General features: G+C 42.4%; 5 protein-coding genes across 5 annotated transcripts; 3 read left to right on the forward strand and 2 right to left on the reverse strand.

The window, feature by feature from the left end:
* Window positions 1-2,633: 2,633 nt before the first annotated feature.
* PAAG_07360 (hypothetical protein) lies at window positions 2,634-2,822 on the reverse strand (the record flags this gene model as incomplete). The annotated part of the gene is made up of 1 exon (XM_015846208.1): window positions 2,634-2,822. One exon carries the CDS (start codon window positions 2,820-2,822, stop codon window positions 2,634-2,636), a length of 189 nt encoding a protein of 62 aa, XP_015700643.1.
* Window positions 2,823-9,291: 6,469 nt separating this feature from the next.
* PAAG_07361 (hypothetical protein) lies at window positions 9,292-9,632 on the reverse strand (the record flags this gene model as incomplete). Its single annotated transcript, XM_015846209.1, has 2 exons — window positions 9,292-9,495; window positions 9,555-9,632. 2 exons carry the CDS (start codon window positions 9,630-9,632, stop codon window positions 9,292-9,294), a joined length of 282 nt encoding a protein of 93 aa, XP_015700644.1.
* A 1,287-nt stretch (window positions 9,633-10,919) lies between these two features.
* Window positions 10,920-11,226, forward strand: PAAG_07362 (hypothetical protein; the record flags this gene model as incomplete). The annotated part of the gene is made up of 2 exons (XM_002790779.2): window positions 10,920-11,041; window positions 11,091-11,226. The coding sequence occupies 2 exons, from the start codon at window positions 10,920-10,922 to the stop codon at window positions 11,224-11,226; spliced, it is 258 nt and encodes an 85-aa protein (XP_002790825.2).
* Window positions 11,227-17,788: 6,562 nt separating this feature from the next.
* On the forward strand, window positions 17,789-20,453 carry PAAG_12385 (hypothetical protein; the record flags this gene model as incomplete). The annotated part of the gene is made up of 2 exons (XM_015847880.1): window positions 17,789-18,347; window positions 18,454-20,453. The coding sequence occupies 2 exons, from the start codon at window positions 17,789-17,791 to the stop codon at window positions 20,451-20,453; spliced, it is 2,559 nt and encodes an 852-aa protein (XP_015702523.1).
* Window positions 20,454-22,382: 1,929 nt separating this feature from the next.
* On the forward strand, window positions 22,383-24,044 carry PAAG_07366 (hypothetical protein; the record flags this gene model as incomplete). The annotated part of the gene is made up of 1 exon (XM_002790783.1): window positions 22,383-24,044. One exon carries the CDS (start codon window positions 22,383-22,385, stop codon window positions 24,042-24,044), a length of 1,662 nt encoding a protein of 553 aa, XP_002790829.1.
* Window positions 24,045-26,895: the final 2,851 nt, after the last annotated feature.

Here is a 26,895-nt window from a genome sequence, read left to right on the forward strand (position 1 = left end):
GGAGCCGTACTGCTAGAAGAAATGACAAAAACCCTGGAAGTGAGGTATATAACCCCAAGAGTGCTATTTACGGCCGCATTTGGTTTCATCTGCTTTTTGCAGCTTCATTTCAATCGCCGTTTTCATATTGTCTTCCTCGGTCGCTCTAAGGATCTAGCAACTTTCCTGACTTTTGGAGAGCGCAAAAGTGATATCTGTTGCTTCATAATATGAGTTGCTATTCCCCCTAATTCAAAGAGGGTTTAACTGTCTGACAATGGTAGAGATAACACGTACCTGTATTTCTGCAAGGTAGATTTAATCCTCCGAAAAGGGTGCGCATCTGGTGCAGTCGAATACATACACTTTGATGGATGGTAAATAAGGGGACTAACAGCTATATTTATATTCTCCTTCAACGAGGAAATACCTGCCTGGGAACAAAGGCCACGGGTTTGAGCTATCATTAATGATGCAGTACAAAAAATATAAAATAAAATAAAATAAAAGTAAAAAGGTCATGCGCTAGTAAATGCTGGTGCTGGTCCCTGTGTCTGCAATCTCATAGCGATGCTGTATGAGGGCCCATGCCTTTTTTTTTTTTTTAATTCTCTTTCCCGAAAAACTCGGGGGAAACATCGAGGTTCGTTTAACAGAGTTCGGATGTATTGGATCGTCATCGTTGGAGAATGACCCGCACCGTTAGGAAGATCTCTTGGTAGATGAATAAGGTATGTGGTTTTGTCCGTGACCCTATTTTATATTGGCATATATTGTATTGCGACTTCGGTGCCAATAGTCGAGCAGTTGAATGTGCGTAAGTATTATTCCCGCCGATCTTTCAAGAAACTGTCTAACAGTAACAACAGTATGATGTCCCTTGCCCCAAATGTGGGGACTTCCTCGGATACTATCGTGGCTTAAAAGTCCCCGGCTCCTTGCATATTCTCGCGAATTGATCTCTGGGAGGTGAAAGCCTTTTCACCCTTAACTATGGTTAATCATGTCACTATTGGCTTTTAAAAAAGGCTTTCTCGTTCAGAAGCAATGTATGGGAAAATTACAAATGAGTGACGTTCGGAATATAGCCTTGTGCATCCAGACATATAGAATGCCTGGCATCGTACATTTTACTCCGAGCTAATTATCTTCAGGAATGCATTCATTTCACCAAAAGACAAAACTACCAGCGCTGACTAGCCCCAGCAATCCTTGTATATCCGGTTACTGTTTGTCCTCGAAACTGGCTGTTTTGAGAAACGAGCATGAAAAATAGGAAAGGGGGCGTCGGTGCGTACGACATCAGGAGTCAAAGATGCAGGTAAATCCAGATTAAAAATGTGAAGCGAAGAATTTTGAAAAATGGGATGTATGAGGAGAGGGGGCGTATACTTTATACATCATTTCAGACAGCGCTCAATACTTGCATGACAATCTCTGTTAAAGAGCGGCCAGGTTACAGCTGGAACTGACATGGGCCTTGGTAATATATACGTATGTTCATGCCTTTGACGTGCTGTGCATAATGACTGATTTCTCATCACGTACACCTTAGAGAATGGCGGGCGGGGTGATGCGGACGGAGATTATTCCTTCTTTCATCGATGTGGAGGAAACGGTAAAGACGAGGGGAGAGTTTTTGTCGTGAGCATTCAGCATCGACATCTACAGGTAAGCATATTGATGAAAGAAAGTTGTTGAGAACTGCTTAACACCATTCTTTTTGATAAGGGCCATTTCGATTAGTTATCCTTTGCGCGCGGTGGAGGTCCTCGAGCTGCGACTGTTTTAAGCAGAAGTTATTATTACTGACTCTAAAAGGTCACCTTGACGGTGCAACGGATATATCCGCAGCTAGGTCAGTAACACCAAGTAGTTATCGCCCTATCTTCGAATCGAGTCGTTAATATGCACGGAGGATAAGAGCCGCTCGCCATATTCAGGAATGTGGAACCATTTTCCGCATATATCAAACCACGACCAACTTCCCCCTGACGCAGGGGGATTCCGAGTTATTCCCTTGTTCCTTATATTTTTGTAAAGCCAACACTGAAAGCAAAATCGACTGGCTTACCCCATGGACGACAAAGAAGTTGATGAGCTCTCACTGAGCGTGTCCGGGATAACCACGCTAGGCTCACATTTCCTTCCGTCTTTCTCGAGTTATTTGTAGATATTAAAGTATTAAGAACCAGTGCAATTATTCTAGTAAGGCTTGCAAATTTCTAGACGCTCATTCTTGAGTATCGGGTGATGTGATTCTGCAATTGACCTCTTTCAGCAACGATCTTGCAAACGGGCCAGATTCATGACCAGATCTTTGACTTACTTATAGGGTCCAAAATCTGCGGATGGAGACCAGAGGGTAGCGCTGAAGAAAAAAAGGGGTAACATTCGACGGTTGCAATCAGGCTGCATTGAAAAGGGTTGCCTTCACCTTTCTAAGATCTAACCTCAAGACTCCAAGATCACGGTTCCAGCAAATTTCATAAGGTGCATTTTATAGTAATTCTAAAAGAGTTCCCGGTAATCATCTATATATAAAGATGCAAACTAAAACGAGCTTGAAAGCTGAACATTGTGATGATTAAAAACTCTTTTCTCGGGCCTAAAATGTTAAGCTCCTCCTGCGACAAGCTTCTCTATCCGTCAACTCAACTCTCCACACGGGGATAGGAATTCGTTCCATGGGTTGCATCTTGTTCCATACTTATGAGAAGCATCAACTTGATCCTTCTTCTCATACCTTGATCCTTTTCAAGATGGGTCAAACAGTTTCTTTGAACTCCATAGTCTGCTACCTGAGTGTTTCCGTGCTGGAGGTTTTGAAACAGTGGGGCCATGTCTCAAATGTTTGGAGAGAAACAATTTGAATAACGGTCGAAAAGGGGACATTATTAACCCTTCAATGTTGGTGGCACTATCAATTCTGAATAGCAGGTCATTGGCAAAGATGAGGTTTGGGATCGTCTGAACAGTGTGGATCTCTAGCAATCTGAAGTCAATCGCAGCACCATTGATCCTCTTTTTCATGTCGGTAATACGTTGGAAGTTGAGCGACCGCAAAAGAGCGGCTCCAGGAGCTGTGGCTTGCTAACGAGATAACTAAGCTCTCCAATTCAAATAACTATCCAAAACCTTTGGGATCAATAGTGTTGTGTTTCTCCGTTTGCTCCCTTCCATCTGCCTATTTAAGAAATTGTAAAGCGACCATTTTCTGCTCTTTGCTCCCCAACAAACCGATAGCAGACGAATCACTTCATCCTCAAGCCAAAACGAAAAAGCTGGTGGCAATTCGTTCATTCGGGCTTCCACGCACTGTTAAAGCCCGAGCCAATTCATGTATAGGGAAGAGCATAGCTTCGAAGAGTCCGGGAATACTCTATACAGGGCATTCCAGTGTAGGAGACGCGAAACATCTTGTGCTATGTGGCCATCGTTTGCACATATAGAGATTTCGACCTTGCAAACAGAAGCTCTGGCAACCTTCCCTCTTGTCGGCTTCAGGGAGAAATTCCAATGTTAAAGATTAAACGATGGATCGAACCCCTCGACATGAAAACGTCGAACAAAATCCAAAGGAACATCAAATAACCCTTGACGCAGCAGCCAAAATCGTGAACGGGGATCTTAAGAACCCGCAAAAGTAAAGCACGGAACGGAGGGTAATAGTTTTGTCCAAAGATCTTATCTTCGCGTTGATGCAGAACGATCTCGATTCAACTAACTTCGCCGCCACTAAACCCAAAATCTTCGAGTCAGGGTTAAACGAATCATAACTGCGCAACTGGAGGCCGAACTGAACAGTTAAACCACATAGTGACTAGGCTCCTGTTCCGCGAATAGTAGGTAGTGAGTTGGATTTCACACCGACCTGAACCAAACGCCCCAGCGCTGAATGTCGGGATTTGACGTTTCAACAGTAAAGAGCGATTTGTGGAGGGGTAAGGAGTTCTCGGATGATAATGAAAACTGTCCTATTATCGACTGCTATTTTCTCTGGACCAGTAGTAATGCATAGCTATCCGTGTTTTTGCACGTTGATCCTGATCTTGGTGCTGGTCTGGGCCTGGCCGCCATTCCTTGTTCCTCGAATCCTTGTTCTCGCGGATGTCCCCTTGTGCCTGAAAATCGCGTGCATAAGATAAGCACGAACGTGAAGACACGGCAGAAACCAAGCAGGGATATCCACAAATGTAACTGTCTATTGGCTGAATCTGGGAAAAAGGCATTAGACGATCTTGGAATGGGCTTGAACAAAGACCGTTTTGAGTTTGAGCCAGCGAATCTTTTTGCTTTTTCTGTATGAATCGTTCATTGGAAAGTAAAAAATACCTCACTTTGTTTTGGTATTTGAAAAATAAATGTCAAAAACTACTTTACAATACGGGAAAAAGAAAAAAAAAAAAAAAAAAAATTCAAATGGCATCGAGTGAGAAACCGATTTTGATTCAGGAAAACCAAATGATATATCTGAGTTCCATCATCACAAAGTCGTCGTGCGATGAAGAGGAGAGCAGCTTTGATATTGAACCCGTTGTTTAAAACAGAGGAGAAACCTCTAAATGTTGTTTTTTCGATGCAGAGTAGCTGTCCGGCACAGTTACTGTCTTCATCTTTCATCTCAACTCATCTCATTGTTTCCGACCAGTCCAAGGCGCAATTGTTTTAGCTCGCTGACCTTGCAGATCGTCATCTGTCTATTACCACTTCATCACCCAATGTCATATTCAACGGTTATCAAAAATTGCAGACAAGGGCTTTTTTTTTTTTTTTTTTTTGTCTGCAAGCAACGAGTGATAAATATTTCATCCTGCAGGAAAATCACATCACATCCATGAATCATGTTTCATCAATAAGTTATTGATGCTGATTCAATTTTTATGTGCTTTTTAGAAACCCATTCGAATCCAAGGGTGATGAATGATAATGTGCACGACAAGCCTTTGACATCCATTCTTCTTAATTTTGAGAAATAGATCTTGTTAGAGAAGAAAAATATTTGAGCTCTGAACAGACTGAAAACTTTTCCTACAGCTTAAGGGGGAAATCTTACCTTTCCATGGTTATCATCTACTCCGAGTCCGGAGTAGAAATAGTGCCGTGTAAAATTGATACCGTGTGTAGATCATATCTGTATCTTCCTTCACCTTAGGAGTCCAGGACTCTAATGACGGAGTGCCGCACATGCAATTGCTCGGGAAATCGATGTCAGCGACAAGTTTGATATCCAACCCGACCCCACGAATGCAGCGGCCCCTTAGCCGGCGGCTTGATGGTGGAATGGTGAGCCGGCAGAAATAAATACCCACTAAAGAGAAAGTATTCCGGTGAGCGCAGATCCCCAGAATTGCAAGAATGAAAATGGGAGAATAAGTGATTATGCCAGAGAAGAATAAAAGATCCATGGATGTCGTCGCTCAGTATTGATACAAGTCATTTTCGCATCGATCTATAAAGTCCCTTCCGGTGTAGCTATCTAGGTCTTTTGATCCCGTTGCTAATATCACGACCTTGACAGAACTCATAGATGAACAGAAAATCACATCACAATAAATCTCAAGATACAGCAGTTGACAGAGAGGAATCAGAGAATGACTCGAAAGATCAAAGAAGTTAACTATTCGATCATTTCTTTATTCTATAGAATACATCTATACTGAGAAAAGATAAAAGTCAAATATAAACTGAATTGCAATAAATTGTGTCTTTAAACAAAGCTGTCTGCAGATGTTAGAAAGTAATATATCTAAAATGCAAATTTTAACAAGTCAACTGTCAAATTAATAAAGATTAAATATATATCAGAATAATTTTATTATTATCAAAACTTTAAAAATAAAAGGATTTTATATAGATTATTTATATAATCAATATAAGACTCATAAAGAATTATTTATTTATATAGTGATATAAAAGTATTACAATGAATTTAATACTATACATTTAAAAGATATTTTAATGTTAGGAAAAAAAAGTAGTTGATAAAATAAAACATAAAGTCTATGTTCTCTTTTATATACTTCTATAATAATGAGAATTTTTTTTTTTATTGAAGCTTAATTTATTGTATAAAATTATATTTAAATATAAAAAAAATTTAAAAAAAATATACTTCTGCATAATGTCATACAAACTTTGTAAAAAATAAATAATAATTTTTCATTCTTTCTGATATTATATATATAATTAAAGATTTATACATTTAAAGTTCATAATATATGTTTGTATAAGAATATTAATAAAATAATATACTTTTAAAGTTTAAAGATAAGGTTAATAAGCATAAATTTAATATCCTTGAACAGATATTTTAAACTTGTGAAAAATAAATATTTGATTTTGATTATAATATAAAATTTCAAAGATAATTTTTTTTGTCACTAGTACTTCTAAATTAAATAATGAGAAACATAAATAAAGAAGTGAATTTGACATTAATATGTCATACTGTACACAATATAGTATTAAATCTGTTATTCAACTGCCACATATATTTAATAAAAAGACAAAACAAAGTGATAAAGTCGATAAAAGATACCATATGCTGAATGATGAGACGTACTGAAAGTATTAGAATATGATTTGAAAGCGGAACAGAGAAAGTGCAAAGTGAGCAAACAACAGTGACGAGTCATCAGCAGTGAGTGTCTCACATTCCTGATGTGAATGTTGCAGCAGTATAAGTATACTCAGCTTCAATTCAGAGCTGTCAATTTCAATCAATCCAGTCATTGAATTGCATTGACATAGTCTCATCTCATCATAGAAGAGGTGAAATGTACTGATCAAGGAACAAGTTTGATTCAATAGCAACTGAACCATCTCTTCTGCAACTGAAAAGGGCATTAGCAAAGTCAAGAAACAGAAGATTTTGTTTTAAATCAAAATCAAACTTCTCTACCACAATGACTTTTCTAGAACCTAGATACGTGAGTAAAATCCTTCTTCATCATCAAAATAATTTGGCAACCAATTTTGTATTTGATTGGAAGCATTGAGGATTAGGGCAAGACAATTTGATACTGCTGGAGAATTGTGTCGAGATTAAAGCTCTGCCAGATCTGGAGCCCTTGGATGTCAACATAACTGTATGCCTGATTTGTAGGGTTGCGGCTGGGCCTGGGGTGGTGGGAATTGCTCCCAGTGGCTGCTATAAGAATGTGATAAAGAGTAACCTGAGCTATATCCTGTAAAGATGAAAAAGCCAGATTCAGGCCCGGAGCTTTTTAGTAACTGCACGCATCCAAGGGATTCTTCTAGGACACTTAGAACACATTCATGTGTGTTGAAGCCGACTAAGACAAAAATAAGGAGATGCCTGAGAAGGAGCGTATAAAGAGAAGTCGGGTGGTAAAAATATTACCATAGTTAATAGTTTCTCTTCATATCGTATAACGTGGGATGGTGGAAGCTAGCTTGCTTAGACTCTATACGCGGTACGCGAGAATACGCCGCCAACACAAAATCGGTGAGAGGTCCGGGTCACGTGGTGAGGTGATCAGATACATCCTTGAAGCAATTTGTATCAAATGAACAACCAAGAGCTCCTACAGACGACTAATGAAACACGGCCTTTGCGACCGCGGAATCGTGCCTCGGCTCTATGGGACAGTGTAACAGATGGATTTATCACATTATCAACCTCATCTGAAAGATGTTTCTTAACGGCAAGAATCCTCCTAGCGCCATCATCTTGGAGTACATTCACAAAATGGAGATTGATCCATCCGCACAATTTTACAAAGGAGCGGGGAAGGGCTTTAGATCCGTGGCATCTGAGAGATTCACAGAGCGTTGGTTCTGCATTGCGACGCCTAACCGAGGAACATGATGATTGTCAGGAATGATCCCGAGAGACTGGTCTGGTTGGACTTCGACAGAGCTCAGACCTATCACGCAGTGAGTTTCACGGAGAGACAACGGGATTTATTGAGGATGAAGAGCTAATGGTGTCTTAACTTGTAGATTCACTCCTGAGTGGTTCTCCTATTTACCCCAACTTAGGTCATAGCCAAACACTAACTAGGACCATAACCTTCTTCTTAAAGGAAGCTGATCATAAAGCGAGGTGACATTAATGAGACTTATCTCTACTACTGCACCTGGGCCAATTTCTCTGCATTGAATGAATAAGAGTGCACTTGTGGAGATGGTGTAATGACCTTCAGGACCGCGGCGTGAGGAATAATAGCATTCAGTGATTTATAGAAACATTTGACTATTTGTGCGAGCACAAACTCTTTCCCTCATCCATGGTGCAAATTCTGCTGCTTAGAAGAGACCTCAATATGTTTGTAGTTACAATATAATTAATTAATCACTCCTTTCATCCCGCTAACATTAGCGGAGGTATTATTCAGTCACCTAAAGGGCTTGTTGATCAACTGTATCAAGACAATTTATAGAGAGACCACAGGAACATCTCCAATTTCGCTGAATGTACAATCCCGAACAATCTACTCTGGGCTTTATTCAAACCGGGCCAGCCAACATGCACAAGCTGCCGAGGCGTGGAAAACTCTTCTTAATAGCGGTCCGGACGAAGCTATGCTTTTTTGCTTTAACAGTCAACGAAACTGCTGGACGCGAGACACTCTTGCTTTGCATGTTTGTATATTCCATTTCGGGTCTGTCTGCCAACCAAAAATTATATTTCCGAGATTCCATCGGGAGAGCTGGAGGAATGGTCACAAAGAGTGCAGTTCCCAGAGCTGTTGGTGGACCAGGCCTCCAAGTATTACTACAACGGGGAGCCAGCCCGCAGCCTCCTGATACAGGAAACATTTCGCCAGGTCAAACTATTGCCGAGGCAGCAACCCCTTCGACGTCCCCCCCAACACAAGAAAACATTTGAGCACGAAACCAACTTCTTAAGATCAAAATGTCAATTCTCTACCAGACCAAACTTTAGACCCCTAATCTTATTAACTAACGAACAATCAAATACCGAGCATCAACATGCAACTTGTCTTCGAAACTCGACAAGTATGCTCTGTAGAATTGAACCACATATGGAAACAAAACAAGACTCTTGAGATGGCCTTTCTTGGTGCTTCCAAACCTCTTGGGATATCTTCTATAAGCTCCATAAAAATTCAATAAATCCTCAGCGGCACCCAGCCTTCCTCACAAAATTCCGACGCAGGACCATGCCGCATCGCTTGTTTCTATCAATTCCACGAACCGAAGCAGTGTTGGAAGGCGATAAGCACCATTTACCCGTGGATATTTAACTCTGGTTATCCTTCTGCGTGATAAGGTTCACCGCCACAAGCATCGCTTCGAAAGCGCAGTTTTTCGGGACTTAGCCTATAAATGCTCCATTCGTCTCGTATACATCCCATTTTTGTGGTAGCGCCCAGCTTTGTACAACCCTAATGCACCCGGGAACTTTATTTGATGTTTACGGACGAAAAACGACGAGACGATCAGTCGGTGGCCTTGTGCCATTTTCACCATATAGGGTGTCCGTTGACGGGCGAATTTCCGCCTGGAATTCTCGGAGTTCGTTGTCTAGCTGCACTTATATCAGTCTCAAAAACCTTTGAAAGCAGTCAGACAGGATAGCAGACCTCCTTAGCTTTCTCCAGGATCTCGTCATCATCTTCTGTATCTAGAGATGTGTTCGAGTAGAACTGCATCGCAGCCATTTTGGATATCATGGATGTGCAGGGAGAACCAATTGCTTAAAGGTATGGATTCTCATTATTTTTTTGGGTCGCAAAGTTGTGGACTTTTATAGAAGTTTTGGGAGAAATGTTCAAACCATCTGCGAGCCACTGTATCCTATCCTACAAAAAAAAAAAAGAAAAAGAAAAAGAAAAGTAAAAAGAAAAAGAAAAGGAAAGGAAAGAAAAGAAAAAGAAAAAAAGAAAAGAAAAGGAAAGGAAAGAAAAGGAAAAGGAAAAGAAAAAAGAAAATTTTGACGCTCAATCTTCCTTTCACATCACTCACGGGAGGAGGGGCAACACTCTTCATGTACACTGGCGGCTGAGAGGGCTTTTAGTCTGTTTTGGGTTGCAACTCACATTATTCTGGAAAAATCCAAAGCCTTGCCCAACAACTTTGACTGCCCTGGGATTGATTATATTTTACTTCAGTGCTCCAGCTAGCCTTTCTCTGGTAATTAAGATGTATCAGCGTCAGCATGAAATTATAAGAACCACTCAGGCCTTGGGGGAACGGGACGGAATGGAATGGAACATAACAGACCAGGACGAGACAGCATGGAACAGCATGGAACAAAACTGCAAACCTATTTTTTAAGATGTGTTGACCATGATATCCCACGGTACAAATGCTGCAAAGCACTCATTACATGTTTCTCAACCTATAGTTCTAATTTGTTGCAGCTGGCATGAAGCAATGCACAACTCTTCCTGAATGATTCCTGAATGATTGTTCCGGCTGTACTAGGGTTCAGGGACAACAAATTTAGCATCTAATTTTCTTTTTCTTGAGCTGTCTGCCAATCGGACCGTCAAACGGAAGTGCCCACCCTCTCAAATACCACATCAATCCAGCAATCAAACCGCACCTGATATCTAGCAGCCGGAAATTTGTCTCGCTGATGGGTTGCTATCGTCTCCAGTATCAAGAACAAAACCATGAAACTCCATGTGAATAGCAGGATCATGATTGACACCAGACTTTTTCAGAAGGTTAACCCGAATTATGCAACACTGGAGACTAAAAGCTAGCAGTCACGCGGCTGGGCTGTGAAAAGTGAAACTACCAGTCGTGTCCGAGGCAACGGAATGGATCCTGGGGAGTAAGTGGAGGACGACTTAGTTATTTGGAGTCCGACCGTGCTTGCCCTTTCGCTTGATGAAAAGATTTGGGGTGAGTTTTGATTCCCACGAGATTGCCTAGGAGAATTTGTTGTGGAGAATATTCATAAGATCAGATTCTCGAACTCCCCGTTCAACACGTTAACCATGCCTGAGGAGAAGCAAAAGGTCATCAAATCTCTCCCTGAGAGCCGTGTCAGCAAGACAAGTGGAGCGGGCTTTGATGATGTTATTGCAGGAAAGGGCCAGGGTGTCATCGTCCTACTTCAGTATATGTGTGCATGTTGGATTATATGAAGCAAGCTAAATATATGACAGCGGTCCACCAGGCGTGGCGAAAATCTTGACAGCGGAAGCCATTGCTGAACACCTTAAACAGCTGCATCAGAAGCAGCTGAAACTCATTATATCAAGTCATGATGGATTGGTGAATGAGCAGCGGTTAGTAGAGTGACTGAAAGGGAGGCCAACATTCAAGGGGGCTCATTTCTGGTGGGCCTGAATGAGATGGAGGAGAAGGGGAAGTGAGTGATTGAGGGTGAGCAGGAGATCACATGTGCATGGTGGTTGGGCAGTGTGTCATAGACAGAGTGTGTTGCGCTGAACAGAACAATACTACCACATAGTGTAAAATATTATAAAACTTAATATAAATATTTATTTTATTTTTTATAGTCATATTTTATAGAAATATTTTTTATTTAAAGAAATTAATATTTAATTATTATAATTTTTTTTATAGATTTAAAAATTTTAATTAAGTTAATAAAATAATAATAAATTTATAAATAATATAATATAAGAAATATTAATAATTATTATAATTATTAGTTATTTTTTTTTTCTATATTTTTTAAATTTAACTGATTAATTTAATATATAGTATTTTCTATAATTTTTTTTTAAAAAACTTTCTAATTCTATTAATCAAGTTTTTAAACAATTAATAAATGAATGTCAATTAATTGTATACAATTAAGTTATTTTAGCAAAGAAAAACCAAGAGCTGAGAGCTGCAAATGCAAAGCAAATGTGAAAAAGAGAAGCACATCTTATACAGCGGAGAAAGGATTCTTGACCAATTAGAAAGAATTAATTAGCTAATTACTTAGCTAGAGCTGCTAGAGCTCGGAAGCCTGCTCAACTGATGAAGAAAGAGATAAACGATTTAAATCCCAGGTTATAAAAATGAGCACCACAACACTGTAGGACATACTATTATTAAATGATGTCCACAAGTCTCTTAAGGAGAAATGCTATAATTTCTATATAAAAATTCAGTATGGTTGTGGGTGCATTTGAAAATTTGTTCAAACCCAGCGGGGAAAAGGTGAGCGGTTGAGTGGATTAAATTAGTTAACCTAGATTTTCCTGATCCCCGTGTTTCATGTTTCATATGAGTCTCCTCTTGATCGTTTGTCCCGCAATCCTTTTAACCTACCTTGCAACCGGACTCCTGTAACGAACCTATCCAAGCACAGACGAACTATGGACATGGATACGTGCCTAGGCATGGCGAACGATGCAGGTAAACGTGAGCTATGTAACGTGTTGATATTCCCAGCTTGGTTCCCTGGATCCAAGGGTTCCTATGACCAGCAGAAGCAGACACTATTCTTTGCATACATAATTCAAGAGCAAGAGAGCTGTTTGAACCGTTTAAAACACACTGAGAGAGTGTCGCCAGCTGGAGAGTTTTATCGGGAGAACAAACACCTAACTAACTACTAAAATACCCATGGACAACTTGTACATACATACCTACGTGTTAAGAGGAGAATGAAATGAAGATGATATAGAAAATAAGCCAATTATGAACTTTGGGAACAAGATATTGAGGGCAAGGCTGAGCCTGATTAACTCTTCCTTCTAACAATCTACAGTTGGGTGAATCAGGGTCAGGACCGCAGAGGAGACTTTAGTTCTCACTAACCAAGTTCTCACTAGCCAACCCTTCATCAACAAGTCCTTATGAATAGTTAATTCTGGGTTATAAAACACTTGACTCCTACACTAACTACCTACCCCCTCAAGCCTGGGCCTGCGTAGAACTTCGTTTTTCCAGAATCAACGAGTCAAAGATTCAAGATATTTGCCCTCGTGATCGTGCTCGTCCTCGATTCAAGATATGTGCATTGCACACTTCAAGGGCATTGCTGGCTTGCCACACACACACACAACACACACACAACACATACACAGATACAAACACGGTATCGTTACGCAACATCTTGTGAATATCCGAGAGCAAAACGGGTTTTCAAACCGTGCCTTGCTTTTGCCTCGGCCCGCCACCTCTGCTCTGCAATGCTTGAATTCTGGAACGGTTCCTCTTGTGGATTTCTTTCTTTATTAGAGACGAAAAAGCATGAGGAACTTCCAGATAACTATGGGAAGGCCAAAAAAAAAAATTAAAAAAATTATCTATTTCGCAAATTTGCAGCTCTGTGTGCTACCAATTGTACATACAAACTCTTTCAACGGATATTTGACGGGATTTCAACGGACAATTATTGGGAGTCCTTAAATAAGTTAAGTAACTGTCTGCATCCACAGAAACTTGTCCCACTATATATCCGAGAAATCTCCACGTTAAAACATCATCCGTCAAAGGACGTCCCCTCCTCCAGTTTGTTCCCACTCCCCCGTTTTCGGAACCATAAATTACAGCTTCGCTCTGACGGCTGACTAAAACCTAATTATCTCTCCGAATACAGTAGAATATGGACACCATCCCAGGACAGGCCAAGAAACCATGGGCGGGCCACTTCCTGTCAGACATCCTCGACTTGGAGTTGCATTGACAGCTGTAACTACGCGGGGTAGCATAGAGAGCGAATATGCGATAGCGATAAGCGATAGCGATAAAATAAGATAAGGTTGACAAGCATGCTTCGCTCGTTCCCACGCTCATCTCCTGTCAAAAGAAGCACAATCATGACAGCAGTGACGTGACATCCATTCCCCGTCTCTATCTTGGTAACCATGTGTGTCTACCTATTTTTGGGAACAGGTCCCAAGGACGAAGGAGGCACGTCACCAAGTAACCATCTCACCCATCGTCCTAGACCCACGCGTCCACATACGCACGCACATACTCCAGATGCACCTCTTAGGCCGAGCCGTGAAGGACGCAGGAGTTCGCAGTAGTACCTGCAGGAGCTTTCACGATGGGACTTCCCCGACTCTCCTTGGCCAGGAGGAAGACGGGTGGCGGGTTCTTGTGAGGAGGGAGAGAGGTGGGGGAGGGGGGGCACGGCGGGGGAATTAGGGAGGGTTGCCCTGTAGCTGGGGCTTGAAAACACATTTCTCCGTGCTGTGAGTCTGGGATTCTGGGATTCTGGGATTTTGACTGCAAGGATTTTTTGACTACCGTTGGATTGCGGGTGGAACCTCGCGGCTCCTGTTCTAGTTTTCTAGTTCTTCACGTCAAAGAAGGGAAGGGAAGGGAATGAGAAAAATGGAAGGGTGCAATTCTTCATTTTTCGGTACCTTGTGTGAAGGTTCAATAAAACGGGAAAATCCGTTGTGGCTGTGAAATCAGATCATTTGTGGAAAAAAGTAATAAAATCATGGAAGACTTAAAAAGTTCGGTTTATTGGGGCGCTGAGGGGTTATTGTATGGGATCTTCTTAAGGCACTTTCAGCGACGATCGTGGCGGATAGTTGATGATCAAAAACACGGAGGTGTACAGCTATTCCGGGTTCTGAATTCTGAATTCCGAGTTGCTGAAAGTCTCCAGCTTAAAAAGACGGCGTTGTAGTTTATGTCTCCCAATGAAGCATATCTTTCCTCTCCCACGAAGTTTTGGCAGCGGAAGTGGGTGTGGTTCATGCGTGAGAAAAATCGAGAAAACTCGAAGTGAAGTAAGATGAGAATAAAGGTAGAGGTAACACAGGAACTCTCTACTCCTGCTGCTCCATCCAATAATCCATACACTCATATGCAAGCTATGCGGCCAGCTTCAAGGCCAGCCATGCCAAGTCGCTCTACAGGACCACCCAGCTTCGAAGGAGTTACGGGAGTAGTACAACCTCCCTCAACTGCTTTCCTATGAACTACACCAAACCTAACCAGAAAAGATAAATAGACCAAAAACGAAAATGGACAGAACAAAGTAGCTACGGAAAAGATTTAAAAATCAGTGTTCATACTGTACTGACTGGGCTTCGTCCCAGAAAAGATTGACAGAGCCCTGAGGGTATGCTAAACGATGGGTTGAAGATCAGCATTGAACGGGCATACCAAAGTAGCATCTTCCAACAATTTGACCAACAAACAAACCTTTAAACTAAATAGTGACTGAGGGATGGTCGATCAGTGTCAGCAAACAAATTCCCCAAAGCCAGGGACCCAGCCTCAGGTGTCATCGGTGTCCTAAGCTCTGATGATTCTTGAGAGGAACAGTTAAAGAAAGGGGGGGAAAAAAAAGAAGAAAAAAAAGAAAACCCCATTATTCGGGACGAGATATCACTTACAACATGAAAGATCGTCAACATGATCAGCACTGCTATTATTTTACGGCAGCTTGTGCCGTGTGAAACCGGGCCAGGGTTCTTCCCAAGAGCCAAAAGAGTGGTTTGTTGAAGTGGGCGAGCTATCTTTGTCCCTAACTGCCGCTAACATGGTTGTTTGGGAACGCTTGGGCCGAACCCGGGCTAGGTGATGGGCAAGGTGAAGAAGAAGTTCGAACGTGATGGAGCTTATATGTTTTATTTTGAAACGGCTGAAGAAACAAAAAGAAAGGAAGGGCGTTAACTTTTTTGTACGTTTTGAGTTTAGAGTTTATAGGGTTGAAATCATTGACTTTTTGTAAATTCTCCACAAATTTCGACTTCGGATCTTTCTCCCCTTGGTTAAACGAATGTGGATGATTGGATCACATGAGGTCACTCGCTTCTTTTTCCGCTTTTCATTTTGTTTGGACGTGTTGGAGATTGGAGAATTCAAGGAGTGTGTTGTGAAAGGGGACGACAGGCTTGAATCATTGAGCAACTATGGGATTATTTCTCTCTGAGTCATTGACATGTGGGTAGCATTCTGACATAGTAGATTTTAGATAGATAACTTCTGCACACAGCAGTCTGAGGTGACTGCGTACTCTCTGTGCACTGTGCCGTGTGCCGCGTGCCGTGTGCACTGTGCGCTGGCTGAGTGTAGTTAAATAGGCATTTCTGATATGAACACAGCGTTGGCGGAGAGGAAGTGAACTTGTGTGATAGTGACGTGAGATCCAGGAGGACAGAGCCAGAGACCCCAGACCGCCCCTGGGCACCTAACCTTGGAAGCAAACTGTCCCATGGGCCATGGCTAGTGGTGGAGCAAGCGATGAAGCAGCTGCGTTCGCTTTTTTGACGTGTAAGAAGTTGTTCTCTTCTTGTTCGTTGCTTGCCGGGTTTAAGTATTATTTTTCCTTCTCCGTATATACGATGTATGCATACATAATATATGGAGCATTTATTAATAGATGGTGGCGATGACGATGACTGTGGTTGAGACTATCGGGCATTGCTCTGATATAAAAACAAGAAATGGGGGAGAAGAGGCCCTGCTCTGTGCTGCCATCCGGCGTTCTACCTTGGGAGGCGGCCGTGAATTTTGCAAAAACCGGCGGCGTGAAACAGTAAAACGGCGAAACGGCGAAACAGTGGACGTGGCGAGGCACAGCTCCAGATCGCACTAAAACCGTTCTAGCCTGCCGCCTCCGACATTGGAAGCTTGGAAAGCCCGATTGGCGGGTCCCTGGAGAGAATGGATCTAACCTGCAAAAAAAGGGAAACCCTTGTTTGGTGTTTGGGGGTGGGACGGCTGTTGTGAGAGCTGGTCAACCTCACTATGCTGCATGTGTATTTACTGTATGTAATTTCGCTCTCGGTCAATCAGGGCCAAGGCACGGTTTGGTAACTTCGGTAACTTCGGTAACTTTGGTAACTTTGGTTTGTCGTTTTTCCTGCTCCCAGACAACAACAGCTAACAGCAGCAAGCAGCAGCAGCAGCAGCAGCAGCAGCAGAAGCAGCAGCTTCCCCGTGCTAAATATTTACTACATCGCTGCTGCTTCAGCTTCTTCTTTCTCTTCTTTCATCTTCAACTTCATCTTCTTCTTCTTCATCTTCATCTTCCTCTTCCTCTTCCTCTTCCTCTTCTCTCTGCTGTGTCTCTCAGCCATTTGTTTCTTTTTCCTTTTCCTTTTCCTTTTCTTTTTGCCTCTTTACTTTCCCTCGTCTTCCTCTCTCTCCTTCTCCCCATTATCTATTCATTTGTTGCCTTGTGTCTTGTCGTGTCTGTGGTTGAGGTTTCTGTGTGGACCTGAAGACTCTCTACCTGACCGGTCAGTTCCTCTCACCAGTCTCCTCCTTTTACAAGGGTAGGCAGTGAGATACTGTAGAAAGAGAATGGAATAAGCTAGCCGAAGAGAATAGTGCGAAAACATAGTTCTCGTTATCAGGGATCAAGTGCCAACTTCTCTCTCCTTGCACCATTATTACCATTATTATCATTATTATTATCTATTTTTCCTCTTGATTCTCCGTCCTCGCTCGCTCTTTTTACTCTCTCGCGCTGCATCCTCCGTCTCCCCCGGGGAGACTTTAAATCTTTCTGCCACCCAATTTACATATACCCGTAAACCTCCAGCTTGTCCACTCACTCCTTTGTATCCTTTCTTTTATTCTTTCAGAGATATACAAAACTCGCTGTCCAATTGGGCCATTGCGACACCTCAATTCCTCTCTCTCTCTCTCTCTCTCTTTTTTTTTTTTTTTTTTTTTTTTTTTTTTTAAAAAAAAAAAAAAAAGGGCAGCGTTTCCGACGCCAGGGATCAGCAGCACAATCTCACACCGGAAAAGGGGACCCCCGGCTCCTCTAATACTCCCTTGGACAAGGAAATTATAATCGACGCTGGGGTGCTTCCTATAACCCTCCGCTGCTCCCTCACGCAAACCCCTCTCCCCCGGTCCTGGTCGAGTGCGGAGAGTGGCCCCTACACGCTGCAATCAGGTCTGACGCTCTCGTGTCATGTTCGACCCTGCTCCCTGTGCTGTGACCAGCACCAAACCTAAGATCCACACTTCCACTCTCTCCACTTCTTCCTCTTCTTCTTCCCTGCGTTCGCAATGGTATAGCGACCCAACTCGCTCGCCGCGAATGTCGCCTACCTTTCCTATTCCTGACCTCCAAACTACCACCCGCTCGCGACCCGACCGCCAGATCCCCAAACGTCTCTCTGTGTTTGGTGCTCGCTCTCGAAACAGCGCTGCCCCCTCAATCGCTTCCCCCTACAGCTCTCCCGCTTCGTCTATGACCAGCGTAGACACTCTCTTCCGAAGACCTTCTCAGGACGGCAAAACACTCTCTCACGCTACTGGTCCCTCACAGAAAGAAGGCAGCACCTCCAAGTCCTTGTTGTTGCGTGGCACGCGCATACTGAAGCGCCGAGGAAACAAATTTAGTATTTCATCTAGCTTAACTCTAGACGAGGAAGACGAGATGACTAAAGGAACTCACTCCGGATCCCAGAGACTGGATGGATCAGGTGTCTTCTATCGTAGCCACAGAGCGCGACACAGCGATACCCGTAAGTCGATACTATATATTTCATACATGTATCAAAAATACATATGCATGAATACAATGCTTTCGGGCAATAACTGACTGTTTTTCTTTTGCCCTCCGCTATATAGGTGACTTAAAACGGAATATCTCTGACCCCTTCGACTTCCAGCATGTTACACACACCTGCCCTGGTCAATTGCCCGATTTGGAGAATAGTCAGCTTCTTGATATAGCCACGGAACTATCTGTTATCAGGGCCTCACAGCGCCCTGTCAGCGAACTGAAGGGTATTAGAGCTGAAAACTTGCATTCACAAAAATATCCGTCCGATGCTATCTCCTCCAAACGTGACGCCAGCTCATACACAACAGGGTTGAAGTCTCAATATGCCTGGAACCCTCCACGGTTACATAACTCACAGACTTTCCCCAATTCGCTTTCCAAGTTGGGACCAACTCGAGATTCTCGATTTATTGAAAACTTCTCTCGTCCGGTATCCCGGCTATCCAGACAACATTCGTCACCGTCAATGGTCGGTCCTCCCCGCTCGTCTTCGAAGTTGGCAACCCCGGATATTCCAGAGCCATCACCCCAGACCATCGATGCCCTGCTTGGCCTCCACTCGACATTGGCGGTCCCGGAGACTTTATACGAAAATTCACACCAGTCAACCTTGCCGATGCTGGTTTTCCCTAGCGATTTCCCTGATGCCGGGAATGCACCCATTGCTGAGGATGGTAAACCTGCTACGGCCCGATCTCCAACGTCAACTACCCACGCTTTTGATCTCACAGACGTTCTGGAGGAAGACGAGACCGTTGTATTTCGCCATAGTGAGGCGCACCACTCGGTGCCTGCAACTGACTCCGAACCTTTCCGCTTTGGTCAATCCACTTCCCGAGTGAACATCGATAAACCGCTACCTGGCCTGCCTGTGCATATAGATTCAACTTCAGATGTGCTTCCTTCTCCTACAATTCCAACCAATGGAACCCCTTCTAATGAATATTTTGATACCAAGAAGAGGGAATCCAGGAAACGGATTTCAGTTATGCTTCGACCCACAGATGACTTAACATGGGAGGACGATATTGATTATTGCTATGAGCATGCTGCTGAGTCGAATTCAAATTTTGACTGGCACCGCACATCGTTTGAAGAGCCTGAGGTGAGAGCAAGATTCGAGAGGCTTGCTCCTGATACGTGGCCTGAGACTGTCATTTCCAAGTGCAATGACACTGAGAATCCCAATGGAGTTGCGATACCCGCTGTAAACCAAAATCAACAGAACCTAGATGAATCGGAACAGAGTGATCAGACCGTTGTCGCTGGCTGTTTGGTTTTAGAACAATCCTCCTTTCCCGCAAAGAATGGAGGTATCAGCCCCATTACTACGAGAAGTATTCCGGTCTGTCTTGAAAGTGATTCACTGGCACAAAATGGCTACTTCAGATCTGAGCATGTGCCAATTCTCTCAGCGTCATTTGACGACTTCTCACCCAACCAGTCTTACGATAGCTTCATCCCCAACGACCCTAAGTTCGACGACGGCTACCCCCTTTACACTCAGACTCCCGTAGTTGAATCATTCGATTCTTCCCATGGAAGCAGCTCGCCAATGAGCAAGTACAATTCCCAGGAAAGCATTATTTCTCACGCAGCATCTGTTGCCCGAAAACATCATTCCTCACTCTCCACAACTAGCGTTCCCGATCTAGTTCACAGCCCCAGCTGCAGCCTTTCAGTTGTGGACCGTGACTCCATGTCTTCCACTGGCGAACAGCCTAAGCAAAGTATCTCCCTGGCCACCCCCATTTCTCACCCGCTTATCCATCAATGCAGCAAAAGTCTTACGCGTGAACTTACCCAGCGACGAATTCCTAGCATCTCCCCAAGTGGCGGAGATTACAGTTCTGACATCTCACCGCACGTGCCCATGGCACCGGTACATGACCGTGCCAAGTCTGCGTCTGCCCTTGACATGCTGGACACTTACTCGTCGAAGAATAAGGTGCCAGAGGGCAGGCGGAAACGGTCTGCTACCGTTACTCGTGGGCCGAGTGGTCAGAAGACGCGAAAATCGTATTCACTTTTCCCCACCGCGGTGGCAGGTCCTCCTTCGCGGTAAAATAACAACAGCAACAGCATTATGCATCAGGAAAACACACAAACACAACACAATATCAAAACCATGTTTCACCATTGAGACAACGTGTTGACTGCTAATTCCGTCCCTGTGGCACACTTTAACACTTGGAATATACGCCATATCGAACCATTTTCTCCAGTTCTACGTACGATATATTCTCTGTATCCCTGGATAGACGTGGCCTTGCCACCTTTTGTCGTTCTCCTTCTCTTCTTGCAACTGAAATTTGATGTATCACAACAAAAGTTCGATTTCTTGATTGCTCTCGTTTTACTGTCTCTTTTTCTCTTCTCTCTCTCTATCTTTCTCTCTCTCTTTTGTGTTTCTCCCCTTGCATGGTGTCTTGCATCTTGTTGACCCTGGCATTACATACGACGACCATTTAACCGCAATCCTTTCTCGTTCACTTTCTCATCCACATGCCCCCTCTGTACCTTTGTTCATATCCAGTCGATATACCCACTGTCGTTTACATATCCATACGTTCATATCATGAGCCCACGATTTGCTAACATTTCCTATTTATACATAGTTTCATCTTTGCATTACATATTTCCCTGCCATTCTGGTAATGTTTTTTCTCTTTATTTTTATTTTTATTTTTTATATATATATTTTTTTTATCTTGGTTTTGGCTCTGTCTGGCACACAAGTCCTCCTTTGCTTCTCAACTATCTTGTCACCGGACTTGTTACTTGAAATTGGTAACATCGTCCGCGCCAATCTTTTCTTTTATTAATTTTTATGAATGCATATATGCGCTTTCAATTTACTTTCACTTTCATATTGTGTCATTTCCCCCTACTTTTCTCTACAATTTTATGACATATATTATCAAATGGTCGGTCGGGGCATTCTTCACTTTCCTTCTTTGACACCAACTTTCGTTCCCTTTTAAATATTTCACTCATTTGTATCCCTCTTCACATCTCTTGTTTGTAGCCTTTTCGGTTCACGTCTGTATGGCTTGGTTTTGGGGTGGTTTGGGTGAATTCGGTGGTTGGCAAGCGGATTGTTACATAGGGACTTTGTTGGCATTTGTGGTTCTTTTATATACTATTTTCGGGTTTCCCTCTTGAGGCAATGAGGGTGAAGATCGGGCGGGGATATTATTCATCTTTAAACTAAAAGAGAGCGGACAATAAATACCACTCATTTTCCAATTTCCCTCACCCTTTCTCTTCCTTTCCTTTTTCATCTGGTACAAATGTCTTGGTTTAGGATCTATTTATCGCTGTGGTTTTATAGCATGCACTATTACCTATATATAGGCTGGATGGATGGGAGGCATCAAGCCTTGTTTAGTTTCAATTTTGGTCTGGTATGATTTTACTGGGGCGCGATTGCCTTGTTCGTTTTGGTAAACGGAGGTTTTACTCGTTCGCGTTTTGTAAGTTCATTTTGTTTTTACATTTTCTTCACATCTAGAATGATTTTATCTTTTGAGTTTATATTGCTTGCGTATGGATCAAACACTGGGTTCGATTGGCGGCCCAATCTATTTCACTTGGACAAATATCTATGCTCAAAAACAATTGATGTTTCTTTGGACATTTATTTACTCCTTGCTTTCTTGTGCCTTCCCCGTGAGTTTTTACAAATAAACTTCCGGGATCAAAAGCTTATTTCAGCCTCGTTTATTCACGTGACACATTTGCCGCCACACCTTCCTTACACACCTTCCCGCCCGGCCGTCATCAACAGCCAACAACGGTTCGTAGTTCTCAACTACTTCAACTACATTTGCACCCATAACGCCCATTCACCCATATCTTCCCACCCCATTAACTCTCTCTTTACCCATGCACTCTATAATGTATCATTCTCATTAACCCCGACCTTGCCTCCACACAGTCTTCAGCATATTATCTCTTAGTTTTTAGCCTACAACTACATATCCACCCAACCATGGCCCTCTCAACACCCACCACAACCGCCTCCTCTCCATCCCCGTCTCCCTTCCTCTCACAATCCCAATCCCTGATAAAACGCCCCTCCTCCGCTTCAGATGCTCTTATGATGCCTCCTCCCCCTCCCCCGAAACGCATAAAACGACCCGCCACAGTCCTCGACGAAGACGAATACACCGACGCCCTCTCTCACATCATCGCCCGGGACTTCTTCCCCGGCTTGCTGGAGACTCAGACACAGCGCGAGTACCTGGATGCTCTCGAGTCGCGCAATAAGGAATGGATTAAGCTTGCGGGAAAGAACTTGGAGGCAGTTATGACGCCGCGTGCCGGTGCTGGTGCTGGTGCTGGTGAACGAAGGCGTGGAAGTGCCACGGCAACGAGGTTTGAAAGGTTAGGGAGTGCGATTCCTATGCGACCAGGCCTATCGTCCAAGGCAGCAGTAGGCGATGAGACCCCCAAAGGAAGTACTCAGTGGGCTGGTGGCGATACTCCGATGTCCGTCGTGGGTTCGACGACATCTTATTCGAAACGAAGTGAAGAGGGGGATTCGGTTGTGGATGTGCGGAACATGAGTCTCTCTGCATTCCAAACGAAATATACTAGCGAAGACAACGAGTCATTTTATAAGTTGCTTGATAAACAGAATATAAAGAGGAGAGAAAAGTATGCGTGGATGTGGAATGGTAATAAGATCTTGACGCCTAGGCAGATTGCGTTCAGGAAGAGGGAAGCTGAGAGGACAAAACGGCTTGCCCCCTCCTCATCGTCGTCGACCTCTTCTCTTGCGGTTTCAGCTGTAGCTTTGGATAGTAACGATAAGGATAAGAAGCAACTCCAGCTCATCACAACGGACCAAGATGCCCGCCCCGCCCAACCAGACGCCTGGGCCTCCAAACCCGAAAATGCCCTCATGTTCATCCCCTCGTCCATAGAAGATACGCATGAGACCATCATACAGAAAGCGGAATCCACTTCCCGCGCCGGCCCTAAACAAGTAATATACAGAAATACCCGTGTCCAAGCAATCCCAACACAACATAGTGCAAGCAGCGATAACCAGTCCATCCCGCCATCTCCTTCCATTTCCGCCATCCGCGACGCAATCGCGGGCCGTCCCCGCTCCACCGGCTCCGAACCAGGCTACACAGGCGGCGAAACACCCCGCGTAAACGGCTACTCATTCGTCGATGAAGAGGAGCCCGAGCCCGCTCTTCAGCCATCCTCCGATGACGAAGATAACTCCGCCTATTACCTCTCCCTCATGAAAATGAACAACGACACCTCCAGCTCCGGCACACCCAACCCTTTCACCATCCGCGAAAATCGTCGTCGCGAACTCCTGCACCACCGCATGGTCGAGCGTGTTGCCTCTACTAAACGCGCAGAGCGGTCTGGAAGGGATATTAAGACGCCAGTGCCCAAGTTCCCGAGTAGCCCCATGATTGCGTTTGGGCGGATTCCTGGTGCTGGTAGCACTCCTGGTCTTGGTGGCGCTGGTATGGGTGCAGGGAAAGGGTTCAGTAAAGCGTCGCTGACGCCTGCGGCGCAGAGGTTATGGGCGGCTGTTGGGAGTACGCCAGGGCGGGGAAAGGGGGCGGGGGTTTCGGGGATGGGGACAGATATGTGGACACCCAAGGCTACGCCGAAGAGGAAGTAGATGTTACAAGTTTTTGGTTGATATTTTGGCTTAGTTATAATCAAAGTAATATGGAGACTCCTTGTCAGTTCATTCTATATACGACGCTGAAATATATGCGTAGATTCCAAGCTCAATTCAAGGAAAAGTAAAGAACTTCTGTTATTCTGTTATTCTGTTTGAATGTATTACAGACTCAGGTATGATATTTCTGATAATTCAAAGTAATACATAGCAATACATAGCAAGTATCTACCTAACATTGTAATTAAGGAATTAAGCTATTCATCACTCAGACTCCTTATATTTCTTTCGGTTTTTCGTTATATACTTTCTTATGCTGTTCATATATGCTCTTTTCTGTGTTATTAACGAACTGATCAAAATCACACTTTTATTGTGCACCTATATAAATTCTAAGTATGTAAACAGGGGCAGTCGAAGGAAATCAAAGAAAAAGAAATATATTAAAATGCACTGTATATATGTGAAGGATAGATTGCTTGATTGATTATGTAGTGATCACTAGCTACGTGGAAGTTATATACAGTGCAGATTACATAAGAAGGTGGATAGGCCTGACACCCCCACTCACTGATGTAACTGTACTCAAGATTACATACAAAAAATAGTTTGTAGCTAGGTATTAGTACATAATTTGACTGGAAAACCCATATTGTTGAAAAATCAGTCATTTCCTCCATATAATCATTTCTGCCTGCTTACTGTGTCTTCTAATATCTGCTGTCATAGAGTGTATCTAGTCACCTCAAGTGTCTTGGTTAGCCTGTCTGCTGCATTCTCAGCAGACAGAATGTAATCAATTGAGATCTTATTCTTGTGGACAAGATTCTGAAGAGTATGGAAGTAGACCTTTTTATGCTTAAATCAGTGTGGAATAGCCTCACTTTTGATCAGTTCAATCACTGATTTATTATTCATCTGAATTGTATATGTCAACTTATTGACTGATGATTTGATCAGACTATCATTATCATCAAGATTATTGAGCTGGAATAGCATGAAGTCAGTATCCTTCAGCAATTCTTAGAGGCAAATAAGCTTATAGACAGCCTCTGATAATATATTATATTCAGCCTCAGTAGATGATTTCAAAACACTTGTCTGCTTGCTGTTTCACCAAGCAATGAGATTTTCTGTCATATAAATGACATATCTGATGATGAAGCAGAAACTCAGATCACAGCTCATTCAATTAGTATCAGTAAATGTCACAAAATCTATATCTGTGTCTTTTCAGTAGAACATATTTATGTCAGATGTGCCTTGTAGATATCTAAGAATTCACTTGAATGTCATTCAATTCTTTGAGATAGAGCAGGAGCTGAATCTTCCTAGAAAGTCAGTGATGAAGTTTATATCAGAGTATGTGTTGACAGTGAGATATTGCAGAGAGTCAAACTCTGATTGATAGAAATATAATGTAAATTCTACTGTATAAGCAATCAGTTCTTCATTATCACTCATGGAATCAACATTCTCCTTCATAGAAGAGGATGTTGAATGACAGTCATTTATTGAGAATTTCTTAAACAAGTTCTTTATGAACAGTAATTAGGACAGTGATAAAGATTCAGCATTCTGATCAATCTTCATTCTCAAATACCAGTTTAATTTACTCATATTCTTGATCTCATAATTAGTGATGATCTGGGCTTTTGTCTATTCAATATCTAATATATTTGAGCTGTATAGATGAACATCATTTATATAGATGATTATATAGATCTTGCAGATGTCATTTATGAAAAAATCAGCATCATGAGAACTGATGTGAAAGCCTGTTTTCAATAGCATTTTTCACAGCTTCTCATATCATAATAGTGCTGCTTGCTTCAGGCCATATAGTCTCTGCATCAATTCACATATCAGATTATCACATCTCTTATAGAACTTTGCAAGTTGATGTATATATATATATATTCATTGATGAGAAGCCAGGTATTTAAGAACACTGTAATCATATCAATCTGCAGAATGTGTCATTCTTGAGATACTGAGATTGCTATAAGTGCTTAGAAGATGAAGGCCAATACAACTGATGTGAATGTCTTTGAATAGTTGACATTCTTTTCTTGATAATTGCTGCAGACTACTCAGCAGACCTTATATCATTTGATTCTACCTGTATTATTAATCTTTTTATCAAACACTCATTAATTATATAGAATCATCATATCTGAGATTCTTTCAACTAGCTGCCATGCATTAATCTGCTTGAGATGATTAATCTCTTTAATGCAGACATAGAAGTAATATTTTCAATTTGCAGATATCTGAGCCTGAGTGAGGTTCTTTGAAACTGACAAGCTGATGATCTTAGAGTCTACAGAGATGTCAGTCAAATTGTTGATGAAATTCCTCACTGAGATCTCTTTCACTGAAGTAATATTCTCAGTGAGCATTGAAGAATCCTCCATCTCAAAAGCAGATTCTGAAAGGGCAGTAGTGTTTCATATCAAAAATGTTGAAATTCACACAGTAATCTCATAATCTATTCATCAATTATTTGTAGAGTATAGAAATACTGAAGGGATAAATAGAAACTTCTCATTCACTATGAAATTATCTATTGATAAATCACATTGAGTGGAGGAGATTGCAACTGCAGCCACACAGGCAGCAGAAGATAGATTCTTGATATCTTGCTCAGATGAGGTCAGAGAATTTGTCAAATAAAAATCTTCTTAAAATATTACATCTTTTGACATATAAACATGATCATTAGAAGGATCAACTAATCTATAATTAGTAAAGTTATCATAGTCTGTAAATATAAGCTTCTGTGATTGTGAGATCATCTTCATATTCAGCTTGAACACTATTTTTAAATAAGCCTTACACTTTCATC

Source organism: Paracoccidioides lutzii (assembly GCF_000150705.2).
Source record: "Paracoccidioides lutzii Pb01 unplaced genomic scaffold supercont2.23, whole genome shotgun sequence".
NCBI classification, from domain to species: Eukaryota; Fungi; Ascomycota; class Eurotiomycetes; order Onygenales; family Ajellomycetaceae; genus Paracoccidioides; species Paracoccidioides lutzii.